This window comes from Manis javanica, chromosome X (genome assembly GCF_040802235.1).
Source record: "Manis javanica isolate MJ-LG chromosome X, MJ_LKY, whole genome shotgun sequence".
NCBI lineage: Eukaryota > Metazoa > Chordata > Mammalia > Pholidota > Manidae > Manis > Manis javanica.
The window spans coordinates 31418494-31439187 of NC_133174.1; the positions used below are offsets into that span (position 1 = coordinate 31418494).

Here is a 20694-nt window from a genome sequence, read left to right on the forward strand (position 1 = left end):
TGGATGGAAGTTTTAACATCACAAAGTGTCACCACTGAAGATACTTTATCATTCAAGATCCAGGATTTAGCAAGAGTTTTTCATTTTAGGAAGGTAATAGTAAGAATGTAAGAGACTAGAGACTATAAACAACTGAGGAATTTTTTTGTGTGTGATCTGTATGTAGCTCTCAAATTGAAGCATTGTTATGGGTTGAATTGTGTCTCCTGTAAAAGATATGTTGAAGTTCTAACCCCTACTACCTCAGAATGTGATTTTATTTGGAAATTTGACCTTTAAGGAGGTCAAGTTAAAATGTGGTCCTTAGGGTGGTTTCTAATCCAATATGACTGCTCTCCGTATAAAAAGAAGAAATTTTGGAAATGGGGCTAGACATGCACAGGAGAAAATGTGAAGATACATAAGGAGAATGACATGTGAAGATGAAGGATTAGAGTGATGTATCTACAGGCTGAGGAATGCCTGAGGCTACCAAAGTTAGGAGAGAGGCATGGAACTTCCCTAATATCTCCACAGGGAACATAGACTTGCCGACAACTTAATTTGAGACTTCTCCAGGACTATGAGACAATAACTTTGTGTTGTTTTAAGCCACTCAGTTTATAGTATTTAGTTACAGAATTCCCAGGAAACTAATACAAGCACCTTCCAGAACTATATAGTTTCTTTATGTACAGGAGGGTCTTAGTGACTACAATTTTTTCTTCATCTCTCATGTTTTAACATGGATTTGTACACTCTTTCATAATACCTTAAAAATCCTACCAGTACTGACATTTTGGTCTCTAATATTTGGTCAATAACAATCTGAACAATGTCAGTGACCTCCTAATGTTCAAGTCAACAAATTCTATTTTTAGGTCTCAAAAAGGTCAGTAAGAAATATCCAAAGCAACATTATTATAGAGAGGAAAAAGAAATTAATGGAAAACATAATGAAGATGAATTATTTGGGAATTAAGATAAATAATTTCACTTTTTATTAAAGCTATAAAATTATCAGTAAATGTGACTCCTTTTATTTTTGAAAGTAGTATGAATTGGTCATTCTATTCAATTCTATCAGTGATCTCTTCTGTTTTTAAGAGTTCTCAAATATGTTAGCTTAGCTTTTTTTTGTGTTTAAACTTAATGTTCACTAATTTCCTATTCATCCAATGAGGAAAGTTAGGTCTTAAAACTGTCCTACTATCTCCAATTGATAATGCAGAATCATGTTCTATTTTCCTCCTTTTATTCCCACGTAACTGTGAGTCTATTTCCTTAGTTTCTAGCATAATTATCTGGCACATAGGAAGTGCTCGGTATTTCTTCAAAGTCAAAGCTAGATATGAAACCAAATTTAGAAAATAAATATACAAAACAAATGTGCAAAACAGAAATAGACTCACACTGAGAAGAGACTGGTGGTTACTGTGGGGGTGGGTTTTGGGGTGGGAGTTAGGGTGGGAGGTGAAATAGGTTAAGAGATGAAGAGGCACAAAACTTCAATTATAAAATAGTCACAGGGATGAAAGAACAGCATAGAAAATACAGTCAATAATACTGTAATACCTTTCTATGTTGACAGAAAGTACACTAATTGGGGTATTTAATAATGTAGATAACTATGGAATCACTATGCTGTATACTTGAAACCAATGTAATATTGCATATCAATCATACTTCAATAAAAAAAGAAAATAAATATAATACAGGCATTTACAATCCAAGGGCCTATGGCTGGTATAGTGTTTTTATAATGGCTTTTAAAAAGTGTTTACTTGTACCACTGAAATTAACTGTTGGTATTGACGATTCTCTCCAACCATCTTATTAAAAAATCTGAATTGCTTTGAGACCTCTGAAAAACCAGAGATACTTTATCAGTTTGGTTATGCTTGTCTCACACCACCTCTTCCATGTGCTTTGACTTAAACCTTTCTTTGGTCTTTAAACTACCCCTTTCTCCTTTTCAATGGCCAGCCAAATGACTGGTATGGTGGGTAGGCTCTAAACTGGTCCCCATGATCTTTGTCCCTTGCTCTTCAATGCCCTCGTGTCATGTCCTCATTTTGAGTGTGGGTGGGACTTGTGACTTGCTCCTAATCAACAGAATACATCAAAGATGAGAGATGTCACTATGTTCCCTAAGACTGTGATCCCTGTCTTGCTAGTAGTCTTTCTTAATTCCCTTGCTGGCTTTGATGAAGGGAGTTACCACATAGGCATTTCCCCAGCATAAAACTGGTATTAGTTTCTATTACTGCACAACAAGTTACCATAAACTTGGTAGATTAAGACTACATATATTTATTATCTCACAATTTTCATGGGTCAGGAGCCTGGGCACTGTTTCCTCTGCTCAGGGCCTCAGAAAGATGCAATCAAAGTGACACCCAGGGCTGCAGTCTAATATGTGGACTGGGTTCATCTTCCAGGCTTCCTGGTTGTCTGCTGCATTCCATGCCTTGCAGTTGTAGGATGAAGGGCTTCAGATCCTAGAGGCTTTCCACCATTCCCTGGCACATGGGCCTCTCTGTAATTTATCAGTTTGCTACTTCAAGGCCAACAGGAGAGCATCTTTGCTGCTTTGAATCACTATGACTTCTTCCGTGTCTGACTTTCAGAGCCTCTCTGAAAGGGCTCACCTGATTAGGTCAAGCCCATCTAAGATTACCTCCCATTTGCTTAAAGCTAACTAACTAGGAATTTTAATAACATCTGCAAAATCTTTCTATTTTTCCATATAATGTAATCTAAGCAATACAGTGATATCTCATCATATTCACTGGTCCTGCCCACACTCAGGAGGAAGTGATACTTCCAGGCAAGTGTACCAGCAAATGGGTACCTTGGGACCAACTTAGAATTCTGCCTACCATGACTGGTAGGTCTTAGTACCACATGTGAGCTTTATTTACACTCAGCTCCTATAGTTTAAATTTTGTTAAAGTAGTTTTGCAATAATAGTACTACATATAGTACTAGTACTAAAATGGCAATAGCAAAATTAGAATTCTACTAAATGTAACATTTACACAAAGTAAGACTTCAAAATCACATCTGCTCTAGGGAGATTCTCAAGATGGCGGCATGAGTAGGGTGGTGGAAATCTCCTCCGAAAACCATATATATTTTGAAAATACAGCAAATACAACTATTCCTAAAAGAGTGACCAGAAGGCAGTACATCAACCAGGCTACAACTACATCTGCAAGAACTCAACATCTCATGAAAAGGGTAAGATACAAAGCTGTGACCTGATGGGACCTGAGCACTCCCTCCACCCCAGCTCACCAGCAGGAAGAAAGGAGTCGGAGTGAGGAGGGAGTGGAAGCACAGGACTGCTAAATAAACAGCCCTAGTAATCTGCACTGGGAGCACAGACACACATTGCATGGTGTACTGGATATTAGAGGTACGTAAAAGCAAAATCCGAGACTAATACTGAGAACAGATTCCCACAGCTGGCTGCCCTGGGAAAAAAGAAAAGCAGGTTCGTTAAAACTCTTAAAGGAACAAGGGTTTAACAGGTGGGCAAAATTGTCCTGTCACACCCAGACCAGCAGGCTGGGAACTTTAAGGAGCTTCAGGTGCCCTAACCCCCTGGGTGGCAACGCAGCACCAAAGCCCCTCACAGCGATAAGCAGCCTGCCATTCATTCCCCCCCACTGGCACTGCAAGCAAACCGGCAGACCTGCCATTGCTGTGGAGCAACTGGGAAGCAGTCCCACCCACAGCAACCATACAGAGGCTTCTAACAGCATGCAGCTAATCAGACCAGACCCAGAGGCTGCCCTCTACCTGCAATCGACCAATACAGATAGTGGAGACTGGCGCAAAGTCCAGAAGGCACAAAGAGGCTTTATTCTCATGGTGAACATGTGCTGCTTGCCTGCAACCCCTGCCAGTAGCCTAGGCAATCCCAAGGGCCACCCACCCATGGAAGCTCAGGGGATTAACCTAGAGGCAGCCCCCTGCATGCGGTCGAGTGGCACACACAGAGGAAGCCGGCGCAGAGTTTGGAAAACAAGTAGGGGCTCTGCTCTCATGGCAAACATGTGCTGATTGCCTGCAACCACCCCCAGTGCCCTAGGCCATCCTGAGGGCTGCCCTGCTCAGGGCAGCTCAGGGGATTAACCCAAAGGCTGCCACCTGCACTCGGTTGAATGGCACAGCAGAAGAAACTGGCGCAGAGTCCAGGAAGCACATGGGGGCTCTTTTCTCACTGTGAACACACGCTGCTCACATGCAACCACTGCCAGTGCCCCAGGACATCCCAAGGGATGCTCCACCCACAGCAGCTCAGGGGATCAACCCAGAGGCTGCTCCCTGCATGCGGTTGCCCAGCACAGGCAGCAGAGACTGGCACAGAGTCCCAAAAGCACTAAGGGGTGCCACTCTTGTGGGAGAACACATGAAGGTCACATGCGACCCCCGCCAGTGCTCTAGGCCATCCTGAGGGCCTCCCCACTCACAGCAGCTCAGGGGATTAACCCAGAACCTACTCCCTGAGTGTGGTTGACTGGCACAGGCAGCAGAGATGGGCAAGGTGACTGGCAATCAGGAAGGGATGTTGTTCTCCCACATGACACACACCCCACTCACCGGCAATCACTTCCATTGCAATGAAAAGGTAGAAGAACCTTGTTCAGTCCAAAATCCCTCAAACACCAGATAGAGGGCCTGTTGAGACTGAAATCACCAATCTTACTGAAAAAGAATTCAAAATAAAAGTCATAAGCATGTTGATGGAGCTACAGAGAAATACACAAGAGCTAAGGGATGAATTCCAGAGGGAGATAACAGAAATGAAACAAACAATGGAGGGATTTAAGAGCAGTCTGGATGAGGTGGAAGAGACTATTATGGAATTGAAAACAGAGAACAGGAATACAGAGAAGCTGAGGTAGAGAGAGAAAAAAGGATCTCTAGTAATGAAAGAATATTAAGAGAACTGTGTGACCAATCCAGACAGAACAATATTTGCATTATAGGGGTACCAGAAGAAGAGAGAGAAAAAGGGATAGAAAGTGTCTTTGAAGAAATAATTCCTGAAAACTTCCCCAATCTTAGAAAGGAGATAGTCTCTCAGACTATGGAAGTCCACAGATCTACCAACACAAGGTACCCAAGGAGGACAACACCAAGACATATAATAATTAAAATGGCAAAGATCAAAGACAAGGACAGAGTATTAAAGGCAGCCAGAGACAGAAAAAAGATTACCTACAAAGGAAAACCCATCAGGCTATCATCAGACTTCTCAGCAGAAACCTTACAGGCCAGAAGGGAATGGCATGATATATTTAATGCAATGAAACAGAAGGGCCTCAAACAGAAAATACTCTATCCAGAAAGATTATCATTTAAATTTGAATGAGGGATTAAACAATTAACAGATAAGCAAAAGTTGAGGGAATTTACCTCCCACAAACTATCTCTAGAGTGTATTTTAAAGGGATTGCTTTAGATGGAAGTACTCCTAAGGCTAAACAGATGTCACCAGAGAAAATAAAACCACAGCAAAGAAAGTAGACTGACCAAATACAAAATAAATACAAAATAAAACAGCTATCCACAAAATTAGTCAAAGGAAACACAAAATGGTACAGAATAAAACACAACATATAAAGAGTGGAGGAGGAAGAAAAAGAAGGGAGAGAAATAAAGAATCATCAGACTGTGTTTATAATAGCATAATAAGTGAGTTAAGTTAGACAGGCAGATAGTAAAGAAGCTACCCTTGAACCTTTGGTAACCAAGAATCCAAAGTCTGCAGTGGCAATAAGTATATATCTAACGACAATCACCCTAAATGTAAATGGACTGAATGCACCAATCAAAAGACAGAGAGTAATGGAATGGATAAAAAAGCAAAACCCATCTATATGCTGCTTACAAGAGACTCACCTCAAACCCAAAGATATACACAGACTAAAAGTCAAGGAATGGAAAAAGATATTTCATGCAAACAATAGGGAGAAAAAAGCAGGTGTTGCAGTATTAGTATCAGACAAAAAAGACTTCAAAACAAAGAAAGTAACAAGAGATAAAGAAGAATGTTACATAATGATAAAGGGATCAGTCCAACAAGAAGATATAACCATTATAAATAGCTATGCACCCAACATAGGAGCACTGACATATATGAAACAAATACTAACAGAATTAAAGGAGAAAACAGAATGCAATGCATTCATTTTAGGAGACTTCAACACACCACTCACTCTAAAGGACAGATCAGCCAGACAGAAAATAAGCAAGGACACAGAGGTACTGAACAACACACGAGAACAGATGGACCTAATAGACATCTACAGAACTCTACACCCAAAAGCAGCAGGATACACATGCTTCTAAGTGCACATGGAACACTTTCCAAAACAGACCATATACAAGGCCACAAAAAGAGCCTCAGTAAATTCAAAGATTGAAATTGTACCAACCAACTTCTCAGATCACAAAGGTATAAAACTAGAAATAAATTGTACAAAGAAAACAAAAGGCTCACAAACACATGGCGGCTTAACAACATGCTCCTAAATAATCAATGGATCAATGATCAAATTAAAACAGAGATCAAGCAATATATGGAGACAAATGAAAACAACAGTACAACACCCCAACTTCTGTGGAACACAGCAAAGGCAGTTCTAAGAGGACAGTATATAGCAATCTAGGCCTATTTAAAGAAGGAAGAACAATCCCAAATGAATAGTCTAAATTCACAATTATTGAAAGTGGAAAAAGAAGAACAAATGAGGCCTAAAGTCAGAAGGAGGGACATAATAAAGATCAGAGAAGAAATAAATAAAATTGAGAAGAATAAAACAAGAGAAAAAATTAATTAAAGAAACCAAGAGCTGGTTCTTTGAGAAAACAAACAAAATTGATAAACCCCTAGCCAGAATTATTAAGAGAAAAAGAGAATCTACACACATAAACAGAATCAGAAATGAGAAAGGAAAAATCACAACAGACACCACAAAAATACAAAGAATTATTAGAGAATACTATGAAAATCTATATACTAACAAACTGGATAACAGAAGAAATGGACAACTTTCTAGAAAAATATAACCTACCAAGACTGACGCAGGAAGAAACAGAAAATCTAAACAGACCAATTACCAGCAAGGAAATTGAAGCGGTAATCAAAAAACTACCCAAGAACAAAACCCCTGGATCAGATGAATTCACCACTGAATTTTATCAGACATTTAGAGAAGACATAATACCTATTCTCCTTTAAGTTTTCCAAAAAATAGAAGAGGAGGGAATACTCCCAAACTCCTTCTATGAAGCCAGCATCACTCTAATACCAAAACCAGGCAAAGACACCACAAAAAAAGAAAACTACAGACCAATATCCCTGATGAACACAGATGCAAAAATACTCAACAAAATATTAGCAAACTGAATTCAAAAATACATCAAGGGGATCATACCCCATGATCAAGTGGGATTCATCTCCCGGATGTAAGGATGGTAAGACATTCAAGAATCAATCAACATCATCCACCACATCAACAAAAAGGAGGACAAAAACCACACGATCATCTCCATAGATGCTGAAAAAGCATTTGACAAAATTCAACACCCATTCATGATAAAAACTCTCAACAAAATGGTTATAGAGGGAAGTATCTCAACATAATAAAGGCCATATGTGACAAACCCACAGCCAACATCATACTGAACAGTGAGAAGCTGAAACTTTTCACCTAAGATCAGGAACAAGACAAGGATGCCCACTCTCCCTGCTTTTATTCAACATGGCCCTGGAGGTCCTAGCCTGGAGGTCACACAACACAAAGAAATAAAATGCATCCAGATTGGTAAGGAAGAAGTTAAACTGTCACTGTTTGCAGATGACACGATATTGTACATAAAAAACCCTAAAGAATCCACTTCAAAACTACTAAAACTAGTATCTGAATTCAGCAAAGTTGTAGGATAAAAAATTAATACACAGAAATCTGTTGCATTCCTATACACTAAAGATGAACTAGCAGAAAGAGAAATCAGGAAAACAATTCCATTCACGATTGCGCCAAAAAGAATAAAATACCTAGGAATAAACCTAACCATGGAAGTGAAAGATCTATACCCTGAATACTACAAGAAACTCTTAAGAGAAATTAAAGAGGATACTAACAAATGGAAGTACATTCCATGCTTTTTGGTAGGAAGAATTAATATTGTCAAAATGGCCATCCTGCCTAAAGCAATCTACAGATTCAATGCAACCCCTATCAAAATACTGACAGCATTCTTCAACGAACTGGAACAAATAGTTCTAACATTCATATGGTACCACAAAAGACCCCAAATAGGCAAAGCAATCCTGAGAAGGAAGAATAAAGCAGAGGGGATCTCACTTCCCAACTTCAAGCTCTACTACAGAGCCACAGTAATCAAGACTCATAAACCAGTGGAACAGAATAGAGAGTCCAGATATTAACCCAAGCATATATGGTCAATTAATATATGATAAAGAAATGATGGATATACAGTGGGGAAATGACAGCCTCTTCAACAGCTGGTGTTGGCAAAACTGGACAGCTACATGTAAGAGAATGAATCTCAATTATTGTCTAACCCCATACACAAGAGTAAACTCGAAATGGGTCAAAGACCTGAATTTAAGTCATGAAACCATAAAGCTCTTAGAAAAAAACATAGGCAAAAATCTCTTGGACATAAACATGAGCAACTTCTTCATGAACATATCTCCCTGGGCAAGGGAAACAAAAGCAAAAATGAACAAGTGGGACTATACCAAACTAAAAAGCTTCTGTACAGCAAAGGACACCATCAGTAGAACAAAAAGACATCCTACAGTATGGGAGAATATATTCATAAGTGACATATCTGATAAGGGATTGACATTCAAAATACATAAAGAGCTCATGCACCTCAACAAACAAAAAGCAAGTAACCCAATTAAAAATGGGCAGAGGAGCTGAATAGACACTTCTCCAAAGAAGAAATTCAGATGGCCAAAAGACACATGAAAAGATGCTCCACATCACTAATCAGAGAAATGCAAATTAAAACCACAATGAGATATCACTTCACAGCAATTACGATGGGCACCATCCAAAAGACAAACAACAACAAATGTTGGCGAGAATGTGGAGAAAGGGGAACCCTCCTACATTGCTGGTGGGAATGTAAATTAGTTCAACCATTGTGGAAAGCAGTATGGAGGTTCCTCAAAAAACTAAAAATAGAAATACCATCTGACCCAGGATTTCCACTCCTAGGAATTTACCATAAGAATGCAGCAACCCAGTTTGAAAAAGACAGATGCACCCCTATGTTTATCGCTGCACTGTTTACAATAGCCAAGACATGGAAGCAACCTAAGTGTCCATCAGTAGATGAATGGATAAAGAAGACGTGGTAGATATACACAATGGAATATTATTCAGCCATAAGAAGAAAACAAATCCTACCATTTGCAACAACATGGATGGAGCTAGAGGGTATTATGCTCAGTGAAATAAGCCAGGGGGAGAAAGACAAGTATCAAATGATTTCACTCATCTGTGGAGTATAACAACAAAGAAAAAACTGAAGGAGCAAAACAGCAGAAGACTCACAGATCCCAAGAATGGACTAACAGTTACAAAAGGTAAAGGGACTTGGGAGGATGGGTGGGAAAGGAGGGATAATGGGGAAAAGGGGGCATTATGATTAGCACAGACAATGTAGTGGGGGGTTGCACAGGGAAGGCAGTATAACACAAAGAAGACAAGTAGTGACTCTACAGCATCTTACTGCACTGATGGACAGTGACTGTAATGGGGAATGTGGTGGGGACTTGATAATGGGGGGAGTCTAGTAACCATAATATTGCTCATGTAATTGTACATTAATGATACCAAAATGAAAAAAAAAAAAGGACAATGAAAAAAAATCACATATGCTCTAGACTAACATCCATACAACCTCTGTGCATGAAATAAAAAAAATGGAGTTCTTTTTCTCTTTGTTTAGATGAGGTAATGTTCACTGTGAGTGAAGAATAAAAATATTTTAGTCAGAAGCTGGAATGGGGCAAATGAAAGTAGTTTGCTCCATTAAATAAGTAGCACCTGTGAGCCTAGGAAAGCAATGTCTCTATCAGAGGATACCTGACAGCTTTACCCTTCCTATTCCTTGTGGTAGAGCACTGTGTAATGGAGTTAACCTTGGTTTCCACTGTCAATGCTAGACACAGCTGAAATGAGCAAGCCTGGCTGTGTTTGGTTCTCCCATGGTGGTGATCTGTGGCATGGTCAAACACTCAGGATCACACCAGATAATATTCAATATTTTCATACCAAAGCATCTCCCTAAACAAAGGTATGGGAAGCAGGAAGAAATTTCAACAGCTTTCCACAAAGATGTACTGTTTACAGTTTTCTTTACTCAGAGGCAAATATATTTTGCATCTCTCACTATTTAAAAATTAGATTTTTTGCCTTCATCCTGTCAACTGATAACTCCAAATGCCTCCAAAGTTTATTCATATTTACCCATTCAAATGGACCAGATTCACTTAGTGGAAACAACCAGACATAGTTTATTAAAGTATGTTCACTAACAACAGTTTTGACTCAGTTTTGAAAAATTGCAAATACATTAAAAACTGTTATAGTGTTGAGATTGCAAATATTTCCCTGTGAAATTATAAAGAAGTAAAAACTATGAAATATCTTAATTTAACCCTCACATATAAAAATATATTTTTTATTGCAACACTGAACAGTTAAAGGCACAACCCTTGAAGAAGAGTTTGAGATGCACATATTTTGAAACTGCTTGTCAAAAACAGTTGCATACATAAATATCAAAACTGGTTGTACCAGTCAAACCAAATAGGAGAAATTATTAACTTATATATTTAAAACTCTGTTACCAGAAGCTTTTATTCAGAAGTCAGTGTTTTTCCAGTTTAAATTACAGTGTTTGGTGACCATGAATATATGTTTATAGTACTGTACAATATTTAGATGTTCTCTTCATATCTGGGGGTAAAGTATCCTGATGGTTTTGCCCCATGTGGATCTGGTTGGCATCTTCATTGTTGCTTTTAACAGCTATTTGATCTCCTGTTGGCTTTTTTTCTCGTAGTGGCTCATTATTACTCTTTGTAGTTTTCTGATTTATCGATAATATCCTTTGAAACAAGGAAATCTGGAAAAAACCCACATACAAAAATTCATTTCAGTAAGTGAAATATTCACTTATTAGTATTTAGGGGGTATAATTTTCACAAGTCTTAATATTATTTCATCACATCCTTATGGGGGCACCACATGTACAATGGTGCATTCTTAGAATCTCTCATCCTTTTTTTTTTTTTTACCAATGGCAATAATAATTCCTCCCTAAAACAAGACCTTTCAGGATTTAACCTTCAACACTATCAGTGCCTTGGTAATATATTATCATTTTTCTTCAAAGAACAATTTAGTATTTCACTTTGTTGTGTTATAAGAGGAAAAAATACGAAAACTTGGGTTTTATGGAGGAGGACATACCTCCCCATCCCTGTAGATTAGAACTTCTGGCAAAATATTAATGTTGCCCAAGGATGGCTATGGGAGCCCCAGGGGTCAGGGTAGGCAGTTGGATATATGGATCTGTTGCTCTGGGGAGGCCAGGGCTGCAGATAGACAGAATATAGGTAATAGCTGAAGGGGAGAAAGTAGATCCCATAACCAGGGATCTTAGGCAGGAGAAGGAACAGAAGAAAAGAGACTGAGGAAGACCCAGGGGTGAGGTAGGCAGGAAAGAGGACCCAACCATGGGGAATGAATTTCTCAGGAACGGAATCAGGAAGAAGAGGCAGCTCAGAAGCCAGGGGAAGAAAATATATCCAGAAGAGAGTGGCAAATAGGGTACATGCAGGAGAGATCAAAGAAGATAATCATTGAAAAGTTCCATTTGATTTATGCCCTTTAACGATTTAGCCCGAGAGAAAATAGGATTCCAAAAGTGTGACAACACAAATAACAGTTCTGACAAGATGCCAAAAACAAAACACAGGTTAGGACTTCGCATTATCAGAAATCAAAATGGAGCTAACAGTAATAGCTTACCTTTAGCCTGAAAGAATGGAGGAACCAGAGTAAGAAGTTATAACCCAGAAGTCAGAGTCTAGGAAAAGAGTCTATGAACTAAAATAGGGCAACTCCTATTCCTGGTATTGTGGAGGAACACACATCTTGAAAAATTCTGCCACTACAAAATACCAAGAAATGCTAAATAAGTATAAAAATATAAATTTATAATGTGTAGGTAAGCTCACAAAAATATGAAAAGAAATCCCTGTGGATCAAAAAATGAAGAGGGAGCAGGAAACTTCCTAGGTGAGCGAACACTCAAATGCCATTTATTGAACTCATAACTTAGATTTTGACAGATCTGATCTCACAAACTGAGGAGAACTGGAACTTAGACCTCTACATAGAGTGGAGACTAAGTACCATGCCCTTAATGTATGTCCACCTGAAAACATTGGGAGATAACAAAATAACATGTCTCTCTCAGCGTAGGCTTTGAGTGAAGAGAAGAATGTTTTCCTAATGTGAGTTTGGGGTTCACATTTACATTACTGGTGTGAGTGGGAAACCCTTAACTGAGAAATTAACTAAAAGCAGACCTGGAATGGTAACACCCAGGGATGCTAACAGAGGATAATATAAATTGTCTATGGATGGATTTACCCTAATCTAAGCCTTAAAGGATTTCCACAGAAAAACATCCCAGTTGAATATGAACTCACAATCCAAATTTCAAAACTCATAAGGAAACAAGACAGTATTAGTAATTTAACCAAAGTAATGAACATAGACTCCTAAGGATGCCTGACATTACAATAACTAAATACAGAATATAAAATAAGTATGGCCAAATTATTTAAAGGGCTAGAATAAAAAGCATGAGCACAAAAAAAGATACTAGTTTTTAAAAGATCAGATTGATAGGAGAAAGAATCAAAACAGAATTTTACTTCAAAATGTGAAAAATATAATCACTGAAATTAAAACTCAATAAGTAAGTTAAATAGCAGATTAGTCTCAGCTGAAAAGAAACTATGAAATAGATGAAAGCTTTGAAATTCCCCCAAATATCACAGACTGAGGCACATCAAAACACAAAAATTAAAAAGCAGTCATAGAGAATGACAGATTACATACGAAGTTATCAGCAATTATACTAAAGCAAATTTCTTAATAGCAAAAATAGGAGCAGATACCAAGAGAAAATGACTCAACCAGCCATACTATCATTTGTTTTCAAGTAAATAGAAACGGAAAAAGTTAGCTATAAAAATAAATCTATGACAGGAACTTCCAAAAGATTTCTTCAGAGAGAAGAAAAAGGATCCTAGGAAGGATAGCTGAGATATAAAAAGAAATGGAGAGTAAAGCAAGTGGTACAACAAATAATAGTTGACTGGTGAGGTTAAAAGACTGGATATAACAACAAGTAAAATGGGAAAGAAGACGTGACTGGAGAAAAACTCTGAGATCTTAATATTATTTGGGGAAAAGACAGGAACATTAATTAGCTGTATTTAGATTTTATGTATGCATGTTAAAAATTTAAAAGACAAAATCCAGCTTATAGGCCATTTATAAGTGATACATCAAAAACATTAAGTCAAATAATGAAAAAAAGATTTATCAGGCAAATGCTAACCAAAGAAAAGCCAGTACAGCTATATTAATAGTAGATAAAATAAACTTCAGCATTTTTAGGGATAAATAGAATACTACAAATAATAAGATGATAGATTTAAACCTACATGCATCAACAATCAGGTTAAATATAAATGGTCTAAATGTTCCAATTAGAAGGCAGAGATTTTCAGATAAAAAAGCAAGACACATCTATATTCTGCCTTTATCAAATGCACTTCAAATATAAAATTACAATTGAGCTAAAAGGATGGAAAAAGATATAGCATGATGACTCTAATCAAAAGAAAGCTATATAATATCAGACCAAGTAGATTTCAGAGCAAAGAATATTATTGAGGACAAAGAAGGCCATTTCATAATGATAAAGGCATCAATTAATCAAAAGAATATAATAATCTTAAATGTTACAGAACATAATAACAGCTTTAAAATACATGAAGTGAAAACTATTAGAAATACAAGGAGAAATAGACAAATCTACAATTATACCCCTTTCTCAAAAACAGAATAAGTAGCCAGAAAATCAGGAAAGATAGAGAAGACGTCTACAACACTATTAACCAACTTGATGTAACTGACATTGATAGAATGGTCCACCCAAAAACAACTTCTTCTCAAACTTCTTCTCAAGTGCACAGGGAACACTTACCAAGACAGAGCTGAAAAGGACTTAATTCATGATGAGTATTTTCTCCAATCAGAGTGTAATGAAATTAGAATCTAATAACAGAAAGATCTTTGGAAAATCCCCAGTGAATTGAAATTACATGACCCATGAGTCCAAGAAATCAAAGGGGAAAATGTAACATATTCTGAACTGAATGAAAATGAAAACACAGTATGTCCAAGAACTTCAGGGGAAATTTATAGCATGAAAAGCCTATATTAGAAAATAAGAAAGGTCTCAAATCATTGACCTCAACTGCCATGTTAAGAAACTGAAAAAGGAGAGTAAATTAAACCCAAAGTAGAAGAAAGAAAACAATAAAGATCAGAGTGGGCATCAATAAATTAAAAAAATATATAGAAAAATCAATGAAACCAAAACCTGGTTCTTTGAAAATTGATAAACTTCTAACGAGTTAGTCAGGGAATAAGAAACAGAAGACATAAAATAAATCTGACAAAATATGTGCAAGACCTGTACATTGAAAATTATGAAACCTTGCTAAGAGAAATTTAAGAAGACATCAATATATGGAGAGAAATATCATCCTCATGAGTTAGGAGACTTAAAATTGTTAAGAAGTTACTTCTTCCCAAATTCATCCGCAGATTAAAAGCAACCCCAGTCAAAATCTCAGCAGGCTTTTTTTTTCAGCAATTGACAAACTGATTCTAAAAATTCGCATGGAAATGCAGAGTCTAGAATAGCCAAAACAAGTCTGAAAAAGAACAAAGTTGGAGGATTAATACTTCCTGATTTCAAGACTTATTAAAAGCTACAGTAATCAAGACAGTGTGGTATCGGTAAACAGATTGGTAAACAGTAAACAGATTGAAGGAATAGAATATGAATCCAGAAATAAGTGCACATATAACAAGACAACTGATTTCTGAGAAACAGGCTAAGGTATTTCAGTAGAGAAAGGGTAGTCTGTTTTTGACAAATGGTGCTAGAACAATTGGATGTCCAGATGCAAAACAAATGAACTTCAGTCCATACATTCATCATATAAAAAAATTAACTCAAAATAGAATATTACTCAGCCGTTTAAAGGAATGAACTATGGCTACATGCAAGGATGAATCTCAAAATGATTATGCTGAATGACAGAAGCCAAACCAAAAAAAAAGTACATAGTATAGAATTTAATTCATATGAAAATCTAGGACTTGCAAAATAATATATAATGATGGAAAGTAGTGGTTTGCTGAGGATGGCATGAGGCCAGTGGGGTGTAGAGAGGGAGCACAAAGAAGAATAAAGAACCTGCTGATAATAGCACTGTTCACTCTCCTGTGACTATGGTTTCACAGGAGTACATGTATGTCAAAACTAATCAAATTAAATACTATAAATGTATAGCTTAATATATGTCAATTATTCCTCCATCAAAAACATTAAGTAAAATAATGAAAAAAAGATTTATCAGGCAAATGCTAACCAAAGAAAAGCCAGTACAGCTATATTAATATTAGATAAAATAAACTTCAGCATTTTTAGGGATAAATAGAATACTACAAATAATAAGATGATAGATTTAAACCTACATGCATCAACAATCAGGTTAAATATAAATGGTCTAAACAAGTCTGAAAAAGAACAAAGTTGGAGGATTAATACTTCCTGATTTCAAGACTTATTAAAAGCTACAGTAATCAAGACAGTGTGGTATCGGTAAACAGATTGGTAAACAGTAAACAGATTGAAGGAATAGAATATGAATCCAGAAATAAGTGCACATATAACAAGACAACTGATTTGTCTTGTTAAATTTCTCTTAGCAAGGTTTCATAATTTTCAATGTACAGGTCTTGCACATATTTTGTCAGATTTATTTTATGTCTTCTGTTTCTTATTCCCTGACTAACTCGTTAGAAGTTTATCAATTTTCAAAGAACCAGGTTTTGGTTTCATTGATTTTTCTATATATTTTTTTAATTTATTGATGCCCACTCTGATCTTTATTGTTTTCTTTCTTCTACTTTGGGTTTAATTTACTCTATTTATCCCTATTTTTTAAAGCAGGGGAGTAATTATTGGGTGGGCCTGAAAGAGACTGTCTTAGAGATATAAGCCTGGGAAAAAAACAATGACAGGAGACCATATATATAATTTACCTCAGGTTTTCCTCACAACATAGAGTAAAGCTAACTGTGTACTTGAGCTGAATGTGCTGAGTTGCAGCTGCAGTGGTGAACAAAGCAGAGCATCTCTGAAAAGGTAGTCCCTAGGGAAGGTAACAACTCACTGGCATACTCTCTGGTAGAGAAATTCTCATTTATGGTGGTGACAGTAAGAAATCTACTGGCTGTGAACTGGCACAGGAACTGTCCTGGGAATCTGCCTTGTTCCGGCTAGTTTCAGAGGGAAGGCACTGGAGCTTTAACCTCTGTATCTGCAGCCTCTAGCCTTGTGTCTGGCACATTCAGAGATATTCAATTAATATATGCTAAACAAATACATTAATGAACTAATTCCATGATGGAAAGAAATTATGTTTAATTGCTGAAAAGCTTGCTGTTTTTCTCATTAACTTACTTAGATGGAAATTAAGCCAATAACATTTTTCTTAGGGGCTACCTGTGGATCCAAATAATCAGCATTGGCTATAGTCTGGAAAACTGTATCCTACCACCTATAGGCAATGCTGAATCCTGGAGAGCCTGGCAAGTTCCTGAAACTCGATTGTGTGTTCTAAATTCCACATTTCATTTGATCAGAGGTATGTTTCTATTTTTTTTGTTTGTTTGCTGTTTCACTTCACTTTTCCTCTCCTTAGATTCTTATGTCCCTGAATCCTTTGCTTTTCACCTTCCTTCCTCATTTTGATTTTATTTTCCAGAGTCTTTCCTTGAGCTCTTATAATGGGAAAAAAGTCTTCAGAGGAAGGCTGTGAAGTATAGTAAGGTATCTGTTATATGGTCTGTTCTAGTAGACAGAGAATCTAAACAGTTCCTTAACCCTGATCAACTCTTCTGGTGATACATCTGTTATAATTCTAAGAAGGATAGTAATTCTCGAATATCTTTGAGCCAAGCTATCTTCTTTTGGGTATCATAGTGAAAACTTTTAATTTTTATAAGGATGAAAATGGTCATGAAGTAATTTTTAATAAAAGATAATATGGAGACCTGGGCCAAAATAACTTGAAATTTCTCAAGTAATTCTGACAGGAATTTCAGAGGCATATATCCCCGAAGGATGGCAAAAGGTCCTGGTTTTACCTTCTTCATTCTTTCCTCTTTCTTACTTCCTTATATTTTATAGTTTATTATCAACAAAAATATTTACTGAGCATGAACCATGAACCATGAACCAGGCACTATGCTAATCCTGAAGGTACACTGGAAAGCAAAACAGAAAACAGCTCCTGTCCTTATGGAGCTGAGGCCAGCGGGGAAGACAGAGAGGTAAAGCAAACACATGCACAGTTGACTGTTGAATGATGCAGGGTTAGGGGTGCTCATCCTGCTGTGCAGTCAAAAATCCATGTATAACTTTGACTACCCAAACACTTAAATACTAATAGTCTATTGTTGACTGGAAACCTTACGGATAACATAAACAATCGATTAACACCTATTTTGTATGTTACACGCATTATATACTATATTTTTACAATAAAGTAAACTAGAGAAAAGAAAATGCTTTTTCGAATTGTCACAAATCTCCAAAAAATTTTGCAATATATGTATTGAAAAAAATCTGTGTAGAAGTAGACCTGCACAATCCAAACCCATGTTGTTCAAGGGTCAACTGTATAAATAACTATGTAATTGCAAACTGTGATAAATCCAAAGAATAAGAAATAGGTGCTATGTGAGAAAATAATAATGGAACATAATATATGTAAGTGCTGCTGGTCACAGAAGGCCTCTATGTAGAAATAACATTTAAGCTGAGACCCGAAGGTTGAATAAGGATTAACAAGGCCTTTTTTTTCTTTTCTGCCACATTCCCTTCTAACACTTCTGCCCTGAAATGTGGTCTCATGGGTAAAGAAAATTCTTCTGCAAGTGGAAAAAGTAACTTACTTCTAAGAAGAAGGAACATATCCATCAGACTTTTAACAACTCCAAAGCAGGTATCAGTCAGGAGAGACTGAAGTAGCATGCTGTAATGTTTTCTAATGGCCATCATCTTTATTTTTTCATTCATCCTTTCCATTCCTTGGCTTTGCCTAATTCTCTTCTAGACTCTCACAATTATTACATTCTTATAATTTAAGCAAGAAAAGTTCTTTTATGTATTTTTTATTGTATGATGAATTGCATGGATGGCATTAGTGAAAAGAACATGCTATTAAATTTTGGCAAAGCAACCTGACTCAAAATCCGAAGTCCAATAAATAAATAAATATGCATGTTAGAAATGTGAAGCATTACCTGAAATTCTTCCCAAGTTTTTGGGCCATAAAAACTCATATTAAGGGAGTTAAGTGACATGAATTGTCATATAAAAAGTAGAAGGAGCAATTCAGTACTTTGATCTTAACACTAAAATGAAAAATTCTTTTCACTTACCTTTTGTGACTTTTTAAATTCTTTACTTGCTGCCGACTCCTTTTCTCCCAGGACTTCTGATGAAATGCTTTTTGCACGATCATACATGCTTCCTACAATATGTTACATTTAGGAATATTTTTTTGTCACTACTGAGGAAAAGGAAAGTCCTGACGATTTCAGTGATACTCTGTCAACCCTGAATTATGGGGCAACACTGAAAGAGCACACTACTGGAGTAGTGGACAAGGTCTACACTGCACATTTCCTGAAAAATTAAGACAAAAATCCCAGAAAGACCTGACCAAGGTTGTATATGCTCAGATAACCAGCACCCAAATATAGCTACAGAGGTAACAGTAGATGTCAGGAAAGGAAGACTTCTGTAAGCTATAAATTATCTTTTTTTTAAGTTAACCTAGTTACAATTAAATGCTTTGTACTCAAATGAACATGTTATGTTTTGGTGTTTCATATTAATCCACATGTATAGCTGAATAGTGATCTTCAAAGTACACTCATGAAACATGTGCATTCTTTTAATTTCACATTATCAACTACTTAAATCATATACTTAATTTCTTTTTAACACTAGGCTATATGCTAAGAATAAACAGAGATGATAGACATTTTAACATTTTGCTTAAAATATTCTAAAATTTGTTACTCTTTCAGAAGAAGTTAGAATGAAAAAAGTATTAAGGTAACTATTCCTTCTGCTTAATTTCAGATCAGATATCCTATAGTATGGACAGTTATTTTCAATGAGAACACAGCAAAAAACACACTGTGATGTGATGGTGTGGAAACATAATGTAGAGGTCATTCAGCAAAAATAACAGATGATTTGGGTGTAGAAATGTAGGTCTCAAGGGTGATCACAGTTGCCTCTATTCTGTGGCACCTGTTCCCTGACACCAAAGGGTAGGCTTAGGAAGGACTACTCTTTAACATCCATGGTAAGACTAAAGACTCAGGTCTGGGATCTGGGAGAAATAACTGGATGGCCTGCTGTGGTCCTAGACCAGCCTGGTCATTAGCAAAAGGGTCTGGCAGTGCTCACCAGAGACATAAACTGAGATTTGGGACAAAAGCCCAACTTAACAATACTGATTGAAAAAAAAAGTATTAAAAAGGCTGTCCTAATCCACTTAACACTGACATGTAAGCAGCCATGAGTAATGAGAATATTTTATGAAGCTGTGGTAGTTATCAAGGAGAACAAATAAGCCTGTGCTACATATTTATTTCACAGTTTGTTATGAGGGTCATGTGACAGTAGAAAGTATAAAATAGAATACATGTATCTGTATATTTATGTATGTACATATTGCATGTATGTTATGTATCAAGTCTTTTAAAAAGTATGCTTTTGAAGTCAAATGTGCTCACACCTTTTGGTTTTTTGTTGTATTTATCAAAAGCCCATTTCTTGTTGTCTTCTTCATCCTAGAAACAATAAAGAAACAGTATAATCAAAAACATAATTGTGCTGGGCTAGAAAATCTAGTCTTGGTTCTAAGCAGGATTCTAGAGTTGTCCTCCAGCTAACAACAGACATGTGACAATTACTTTACTTTGCTGGACTTGCTTAAATGCTGAGTGAAGCTAATGTGCCTCCTAGCTTAAAACTGTGTGATTAAAAATATTATAAGACTTAAGAATTCTGCTCAAAGAAGATTCAGGAACATTAATTGGTATATGAATTGGCTCAATGTTTGACAATGCCAAACTGGTGTATAATTCTGTGCTAAAGAATTTTAGGAATTCTAACTGGAACTCATAAGTGTTTGTTATGTACAGAACCTTTCCTGACCTCTGAAAGGAAACAGTGCCT

General features: G+C 36.7%; 1 protein-coding gene across 3 annotated transcripts in view; it reads right to left on the reverse strand.

The window, feature by feature from the left end:
- Positions 1-10484: 10484 nt before the first annotated feature.
- The window catches only part of LOC108406351 (X-linked retinitis pigmentosa GTPase regulator), a 50763-nt gene continuing 40553 nt past the window's right edge, over positions 10485-20694 (reverse strand). Inside the window, exons 16-18 of one of the 3 annotated variants that reach the window (XM_037001543.2) lie at positions 20252-20306; positions 18879-18970; positions 10485-11172 (exon numbers count right to left, since the gene is read on the reverse strand). In XM_037001543.2, coding sequence (XP_036857438.1) covers positions 10966-11172; positions 18879-18970; positions 20252-20306 — 354 coding nt within the window. In that variant the 3' untranslated portion in view covers positions 10485-10965. The remainder of the gene's footprint in view (positions 11173-18878; positions 18971-20251; positions 20307-20694) is intronic. The other 2 variants (XM_037001542.2, XM_017675020.3) reach the window with 2 other exon arrangements.